Genomic DNA, 8,918 nt, shown 5'->3' with positions numbered 1-8,918 from the left:
TGGGTTTTTTTGCATAAAGGTTACTTATTACTTTTATATTATGCTATTCCTTTATACTTTGTCATCAACACATTGATAAATCATTGTTGCATTAACCCACATGGAGCTGCAGACCAGTTGAAACCAGTTAGGTGGTTCTTCAAGGGATCTATTCAGTACCCAGTCAACAAAGTCACAGATGACCTTGCTGGGAGGAGAAGGACACTGACCACTGAAGATGAAGGTTTGTTGAAGATGACCATATATGGCATTAAGGCTTTTGGGGGTTCCTCTCTACTGACAAACATTGGCCTGGAGCCACATAAAGCCTGTCTTCAACATATATAAGTTTATTTTAAAAGCTTTTTGTCTTTGCATGTCACACTCTGTACAAGTCTGATCCAACTTTTGTTAAAAGTACTAAATTCCAACTGAGCCTTTTGATCACTTTCTTCCTCATCAATGAAAGCGTAGAGGTTAGCGTGTGTAACCTCACAACAGCAGAGCAACAATAGCTGCGTTTACATGAACACAAATAATCGGAATAAATGCCTGATCAGAGTAAAAATGGAAATGTAAATACGCTATTCGGAATACTCTGACCTAATCAGACTGGCTGCATCATGTTCAGGATCACATTTTTAACAAGCAGCGAGCAGCGAATTTGCCGTGCGGTGAAAAAGGGGCGGGCCACCAATTTGAGGCTCAGAGGTTGGGGAGCACTGATTTAACTAGAATAGCCGGCACGCAAAAAAACAGCAACACACAAAACCTCAAGTGTTGCGGAGGTTAACCTTGCGTCAATATGTGACAACTTGGGAATGTGTTGATTTGGGAAAATATAGTGTCAAAACTGGCACCAAATAGGAGCCGAAACTGAAATAAAAGAACCGCTTTGGCACTGAAACTGAATAAAACCCAATCGATGCCTAACCCTGGCAAACTATCATGACTACGATTGCAAATATTACTCTAGATCCCTCCCACCCCCCCACACTCGTAATTCCTGGCCAATGGCTGAAAAGCTCTTTACTGGGTTTTGTTTACAAGTGTAACTGTCTTCGTCTCTGCTCTGCGTTGTGTTGTTACTTTTTGCGTGTGCTGCACCAAGAAGCCACGTGACGCCGGATGAATTTTATTGGAATAGCCTCCATTTATTCTGGTTTTAAACAAAATATGACGTCAGCATGTGCCGCGCTCCGACAGTGCCCAAAACTAAAACAAAAAGTTCAAATTAACACAGAAATTAAATATAAAGGAAAATAAATCCACCATACTCACCTCTTCCAAATTAAGAAAGCAGAAAACGGGAAGAGGGAGGGCGGAGCATCAACTTATATTTGGGATCTGAAGGACCCTATTAGCATGCGACCCAATTGCAAGGTGAAAAATAACAATAAAAATAATAAAATTTTGTGTAATTATAACATACATTGTGAACCTGTTACACAAGCTTTGGTTTGAAACAGAAATGTCTGCTTTAAGGCAGTCTGAATACAGACTAAATCCGAAGCTCAAGACCAAGTTAAGCTGATTGGATCCAGACCAATTCCAGTCTGAATACACCCGTAAATAAGTTAAAACCATTTTAACATAATTTATCAAATGCACATAAAGCAATACAAAAGGCAGCCTCTATCATATGTTGAAAGTGTTCAGGTAAAATTGGCATGACGAATGGCTGAGTTACATAAAAAAATTAAAGGGTGCATTCCTCATTAAGTAGAGGGAAAAAATGCACAGTTGTTCCACTTTCAATTAGGTAAATAAAATAAACTGAAGCACAAAAGGTCTATTTCAATTATGCAATCAATTTAAGCTATTCTGAAACACAAGAAGCTATTATACCAGAAATAACTTCCACCAAGCAGAATCAAATAAACATAGGAAATGTCAGGCACTTCATAAAATAAAAAGAACATAAAATCTAACCCATAGAGCTGCAGTGGATTTATCATCATCCAGTAGAGAACCAAAGCTGGATTTTACTGTGGAACAATTTTCCTCTGAGCACATCCTCCGGTGGAAATAACTCTACGTCCTTTTATGAGACACCAATTTCAATGCCTAACATGATGGCTGCTGCTCCATGCCTCCCAGCGCTCATATCAGGGAGTGGGTGTTCATCACCGGCGGGAGCTGCTGCGTTTGGCTGACCAGCGTCAAGAAAAAAGCCTTACGCAGCAGCAGCGGCGCATGGATGCTTGGAGAAGTTGGGTGGTGACTTCTTGGGGAACACGTTTGCCCACGGCGCTCCTATTGGTTTACAAGTGACGTGATGACACGGAGGAGTTGGGCTTCACACTTTATAAAGCTCCCCTGTCCGCGGCGAGCCGCTCTTTTACAGATCGCTGTGGCTGAAACTTCTCGTCGGCAACTCACTGGGAAAAACGGGCGACGCTGCTGTCCACCATGAGCGAGGTAGGACCCGTTTATGGTTAACAATCTGGACGTTTACGCACAGGCGCGTCAGGGATGGAGTGGACCGGGGATGATCCATTTGGATCAGATGTTGTGCGCGCGCAGAGGAAACACCGAGCTGAGGCAGGATTCACTACAGAAATGACCAAATATATATATATATATATATTAAAGTGCGGTTTGGCTCCATGTTTTTATATGTATCCGTTTAGGGAAAAGCTCTGACTTGCTTTAAAGCCAATGAAGCGCAGCAGCGGCTGCATCAGTGGATTGAAGGAGTTCAAACATCACAGGAGGCTCTTCTGCTTGGAGCGCAAACGGGTTTTCCCTCAGCGCACTCCCAATTTATCACAGCCACAGATGCTTGGCTCATTTGAAAGTGTAATTAGGGAAGATACTGCTCTTTTATGTGAAGTTTATCTTCTCTAGAGTGATATCACTCGTGTTTCTTAAAAATAATGAGTGTGAAAGCACTTTTGTGGGGGTTTCAGCTAATACCAAAATACTTTATTAGGTGCCAAATCCATAGTTTTATTTTTTAAAGATAGTTAAGAAGAGTTTTATATTTTACTTTTGGTCAGAGACATGAACAGTTTCTTGAAACATCAGTTTGTGTTCATTATTTTATATTCTTAAAGCTCATGAACATCTACTTTTGTGTTTTATTGTGCTTTTTGTAAAGTTAGCAAAAATGCTTTTGGATCTGGTATAAATTGGAAGCGTTGGTTGCTCAAACACACGGTTAAAAAAAAAACCTGTTCAAAAATATCTAAGCACAACACCACCAGCATCAAGCTGAATGTTCAAAGCCAGCAGAACTGCAAAGGTTCACTTCAGCGGTGTGTAGTGTCAGGCTGTGCTTATTTCCCTGCAAGCTGATTAAAACGAGTCATCCAGCGGCAGCCTCAATAAAAGATGAATTAAGGCTGTACACAGTGCACAATCTATGACAGCTTTTGAATAATTGAATCAGTCAGTCAGGCAGCAGCAAAACCACCTCAACCTTTTGTTTGGTGTCGGTGTGCCGTTGAGTTAAAAAGGTTGTGTGATTTTACAGCAGCTGGAGTTGTGTTCCAAAGTGAGAGGATGAAGGAGATCGGAGTTATGGAGGGATATTTGTGCTTACTTTAGGATTTGAGCGAGTTTTATGTAACGTGAAGTGGAGAGCGCATTCAAGTCTCCACAGACGTCTTAAATGAAGCGGAGCGACTCAACATGTTCTGGAGTGTGGCAGCAGTCAGCACTGCAGCGCTCCACAACCACTTCACTCCTCCCACTTTCAGCCCACTTCAGCACCATTTTTTATCTTTTGGTCTTGATACTTGGAGCAAACAGAAGAAGCGTTTAAAGAAGCAAAAAGTCAAAATCTTAAAGGCCTATTCCAATAATGTTTTTTAAATCTTTTTACTTGTACAGTTTTTAGCCAAAATCAAGAAATGCTGCTGACATCCTTCTGTTTACATGCTCTCCTGCTAGCTTACAGCCCCTCACAACCTCAACCTAACATGGTCTGACAAAAATGGCGAGCAATATTGGGGCTATCCAGCCGTACAGTTCTGATCCAGATTCCAGCTCAGATGAGGAAAACAAAGACGTTCATGGATCTGTCTGTCTGCAAGTAGAGGGATCAGAGTGGAGCAGAGCGGGGAGGTTGTGCTCCCCCAACTGTAGCGTGTACACTGCAAAAAATGAAACATTAAAGTCTCTAATTTGTTACATTTTAAAATATTAGCTTAGTTTTTATCAAATTACATTGTTAATTTGAGTAAACCATTAACCCCAAATTTTTTGCTTGATTAAAACTAATAGATTTAAATGTAACAAATTACAGAACTTTTGTTGATTGATCTAGTCTTTCACTTTTTTGAGTGTACTAACAACTACAAGCTTTTTTAAGACATGTTTTCCTCTGGTTGTGACTGACTCACGAGGATTTGAATAAAGAAATACTCAATAATATATATATATGTATATATTTTATAAATATCCTCCGTTATTTAAAAAAATCCATAAGAACATGTTGAAACACACAAGAACAGATTTTTCATTGGAATGGGAAATAATCAAAGATTTTAATAGGACTGTAATAATCATAGAGATGACCCATAATGTTAGCACTCTACACCGTCTGGTATGGAGTCTCTTAAAACAACCACCCTGCCTGTTTCCCAGCTATCTTTGGCCTACTTGCCTCGGATCAGGTGTGTTCAGTCAGTCAGAACCTGGAATTCCCTAATCCAGCTCATTTGCAGCAGGTAGGGCAGAAAAGAGATTTTGGAATCATTGGGTTGTGCATCTCTGACCTTCACAGTCAAAGCAGTGGGCAGTTTCACTGCATTACACTAAGTGAAACCTTCCTGATTAGGGAAAGCCAAAATGTCAAAATGCAAATGACTTTGTAGTCTCACAAATTCAAACAGGTTTATTTGATGAGTTCTTTGCTCTTGAGATTCTCCCCATGAGACTCGAGGTTACATTGAGGGCACGGCAAAAACATGGCACAGCTGGAATGGCATGGAAATTTCCCCGGCGGGACCGCCTGGTTAGTGGGAAGGCATTCATGCATTCAGCTGGCAAGTTAAGATGCAAAGAACAGCCAGTTACTGGTATAACCCCCCAAAAACAGAACATTCCTGACAAGTTTAATAATTTAGCCTGCAGTTTCAATAGGTGAAACACCAAAACCATAAGTCATTTCTTAGCCTATTGCAAATGTTGGCCAAACACTACTTAAATACTGCTTTTATGGCATAATTCTTGAAAGACATCACAGTAACAGAACCCTCTGAATCCATGTCAAAAGAAGTAGATTAACCTATTACTGACCTAGCTTTCAATCTGGAACTGTGGCTCCTCCTTTAAGGATGATAAAATCTGGAATTAGGGTAAGTACATGTTTATCCTGACTGTAGACAAGGTTGTTCTCCACCCCACCCACTGTCAGCACAGATGACCACAAATGCATGCACAATGAAAGTTTGCGTTTTTGACACAAGTCTGTGCAGAAAATAATGTAGGAATAAAGTTATACTATTGACATGGGAGTCAACGGAAAGTGGCACCTTTATGAAGCCAGCCCTGTGTGGTCATTGAAAGAACAGCAAGTAGAGATAACATAAAATCTTGATGTATGCAGACTACTATATTTAAGCAAAATCTCTAACTGGTTCTAAGGTATGGATGCTTTTCAAGCTGTAAGGCATGCCATAGATGTTGGTGGAAAAATTCCACATTTAAATAAAATGCAGAGTGGATGCAAATGGTAATCTGATGGTTTTAAGTATCTAGCCAGTTGTATACCTCCTCCAGCGAACAAACTATGTGTGTTGGATCTAAAACAGCAAGAATTTAGATTGATGGTTCTCCTTCACACTTTGGAACATTGATTTTAAAAAAATGCAAAAAAAAAATGTTCTATATGAGAAGCGGACTGTAGACTGTTGAGCAGCTTTTTTCTTCAGATAAGATGCTTCTGGCAATATCTCTGGTTCAAGAGTGGCTTGACATGAGAGTTACAACATTTGTAGTCTATGTTTAGTATTTGTCTGTGCTTGGTGTCTCTTGATAGATTGACTCAGCCTTGGTCAACTTCTTGGAAGGGTTCTTTAAATTCTTGATAGGATTTTGCTTGACAATTATCTTAAGGCCTTCCTTGTTATTCTGTGATACCCTTATCGCTGGAGGACCTTTTCCTGCCAAACTTTGGCCTTAACTCAACTTTCTGTTCATATGCTCAAACAAAGTACTTGTGAAGACTGTTGATGACAGTCTCCTTCGCTGTTGTTAAGCCAACATTTTTATCAAGAATTGTATATTCTTCTGACTCAGATTAAGAGACCATTTAGACTAGAGGCTCAGGACACATTTGATGTTTTAGGTTAAGTAGCTGATTAGCTTGTAACACCAACATTGAATGTTTTTTACACAGTATTCCAATATTCTGAGAAACGGAAATGAAGCCTAAATTTGTTTTTTATCTATGTGGAAAGATTTTGGATTGTTTTCGTTTGTATGGAGTTTTGCTTTCTGAAATCACTACAGAAAATACTAAACTTTTCAAGAATATGTCATGGGTACCCTTTCCTCCTGAAGGCCACATGTTTTACGCAGGTTCCTCTCATTGTCTAATTAAGCTTAACATGTGTGCTTCTTCAGTTCAGTGTCTCAGCATCCTAGTTCTCTGGTTCTGTGTAAACTGCTTATGTTGGATTAAATACCCTGAACTAGACTCCTGGATCCTTGTGGTTCTTCCTGCTCTTGGGTTACTATGTCTGACTTCCATCATGCTTGGATGTACCATTGCAGACTTCACCACACATCTATAGAGCATATCTACGTCTTGGTGAAAACATGACAAATGTCTTTCTAGCATCTTTATCTGTTTAAATATTTCACTAAAAATAAAGAAAAAAATGAACTGTTGAATCACAGAACCATCCACTGTGCTAAAAAACAGGCCACATGAAAAAAAAACAACTTTAAATGTATATGTTAAGTCAATAAACCTGTGTTCTATAATACAGTATGTTTGCAAAATTATGTAATTACCATTATTTTAAGGCTACTGGACATTTATTGAAACTTTCTATCCCTAAATTCCCAGTCCAAGGAAGTTCTAACAGCCTAAAAGTGGTAGCCCTTTCCATTAGAAACCCTAATGTGTCAAAGCAGTTTCCCTAGAAGTGACACGGTCCAGAAACTCTCCAGACGCAGTCAGCTACACCTCAGTGCAAGCAATCCAATATGGCTCTATTTTCCCACCACAATTCAACCCAAAATTGTCAGCTTAATTTTTTAATACTGGATCTCTTACTGGCGACGGGAAAACACATAATCTTGAATTACCGTAACTCTTTGAGCGTTTATGCAATTAATGAAATTCAAATTGATTCTGAAGTTAAGAAAAGCAGCTATGTGCCAATTTGAAACACAAACGTATTGGACGCAATAAATAGAAATGAATCTGTAAAGTGGATTGTGTTCATAAACAAAGATGTTTAAAATATTTACTTTCTCATCAACTGTACATGACTCAAACAGTGAAGGCTGCAGCTGTTTTCCCAGCATCACACAAGTGCTGCCAGTTACTGGATGGTGTTGTATGGAGTAGGTTATTTCGCAAAATTCATTCTTTTAATTTCAAGGACTCAAACCTAGCTAACTATCCAAGCCCAGAACACCATTTGTTTAGTGGTGATTCTAGTGGAATTGGACACACCCCTTGTGTGGTGCGAATGAGGCTACTCTAAAGTCTTATTTACACTGGTCCATCTGCGTTTTTCGTTGACACAAAAAAGTAAAATAAATATAAATATATGCAATTTGCTATTTTATTTCATGTTTAAAATGTCATGTCCATACAATAACATACTGTACATCAGCACTGGGAATAACACCAGCATCCATCCTCCCCAAAGATTAATTTTGGAAGTACAAAAGCATCACTACCGGATTCCTGTTGGCCTAAAAGTTTTATGTTATTTAAATAAAAATTTTTCTTTAAAAAAAAAAAAAAAACATAAGAGGTGAAGCTTCTCACATTTCATCTGATAGTTTGTAGTGTTCCTTGGTAATTTTATTAAGATCTCCTTCATAAGATTCTCTCTCAGCTTTGCTGCTCTCATTTAAACCATTCTCTTTCAATATGGCACTGACTCCCTTGTTCTCAATGAAACTGTTGGAAATTACTATTGACTCAAAATCCTTTTTTTTCTCACCTGTTGTGCTGGAGTTGCGTGTTCACTCAATGTCACCTCTTTTGATTGCGTTCAATTAAAATGGCCCAACTCTAAGCTTAATGTAATTAATTGATTGTCTTAATGCCTTCAGAAAAAAAAGTATTATTTCTGGTTGGAACTTATGTTTTAGTGTTTTAGGCAGTAATTATTTTTCAGGGAAAGCATTTTTTTTTCTCAATTTTACACTGAATATTGACTGATTCATCATGTTTAATGTTGTAAACAGAAGCAGAAAAATAGAAAGTCTGTACCAGAGTCTCCTCTGTTGATAGATCTACAACAGATCTGATCCTATATTCTCATATTAAGCTGCTTTAGAGGACGAACAGTTGGATTAAAGGACTTTTAAGGATGATGTAGATTTTGCATTTGATCACAATCATGGACATATATATTATACACTGAACTGATAATCTCCAGCATCACCCATAGGATTCCAACCAGCTGAACTGAAGCCTGGACAGTGACTGGAGCTTACTCTACCCAGCTCCAATGTTCTACAACTGGGTCAGTGGGCGGACCCTGAAACAAAAAAAGAAATCTATGAAATTCATTCATTCTGTCTTTTCATTAATGCTAATATTGGAAAGAACTTTAAGTAATAAGGTTGAATTACATAGTTATGCTAAACATTGAAATGAAGTAATTAAGTAGGGGTGGGATTATATAAGTTTGCTTCTTCCCACTCCTTTTCAAGCAATCAATCAAACTCTAGTGACTTTAGTTAATTATCACAAAAATGAATGAAGAAAATGTGACATAAGTGTGTTTTATTTTCGT

At 38.6% G+C, this 8,918-nt stretch overlaps 1 protein-coding gene across 1 annotated transcript in view; it reads left to right on the top strand.

Moving 5' to 3' along the window:
* The first annotated feature begins 2,219 nt into the window (after nt 1–2,219).
* pcp4b (Purkinje cell protein 4b) overlaps nt 2,220–8,918 on the top strand; it is a 48,702-nt gene continuing 42,003 nt past the window's right edge. The window contains exon 1 of the mRNA XM_024263592.2: nt 2,220–2,400. Within this exon, the coding sequence (XP_024119360.1) occupies nt 2,392–2,400 (9 nt within the window). The 5' untranslated portion in view covers nt 2,220–2,391. The remainder of the gene's footprint in view (nt 2,401–8,918) is intronic.

Source organism: Oryzias melastigma, unplaced genomic scaffold (genome assembly GCF_002922805.2).
Source record: "Oryzias melastigma strain HK-1 unplaced genomic scaffold, ASM292280v2 sc00289, whole genome shotgun sequence".
NCBI lineage: Eukaryota > Metazoa > Chordata > Actinopteri > Beloniformes > Adrianichthyidae > Oryzias > Oryzias melastigma.
Note: the sequence above shows the minus strand (reverse complement) of the source record. Positions and strands in the feature narration are given on the sequence as shown.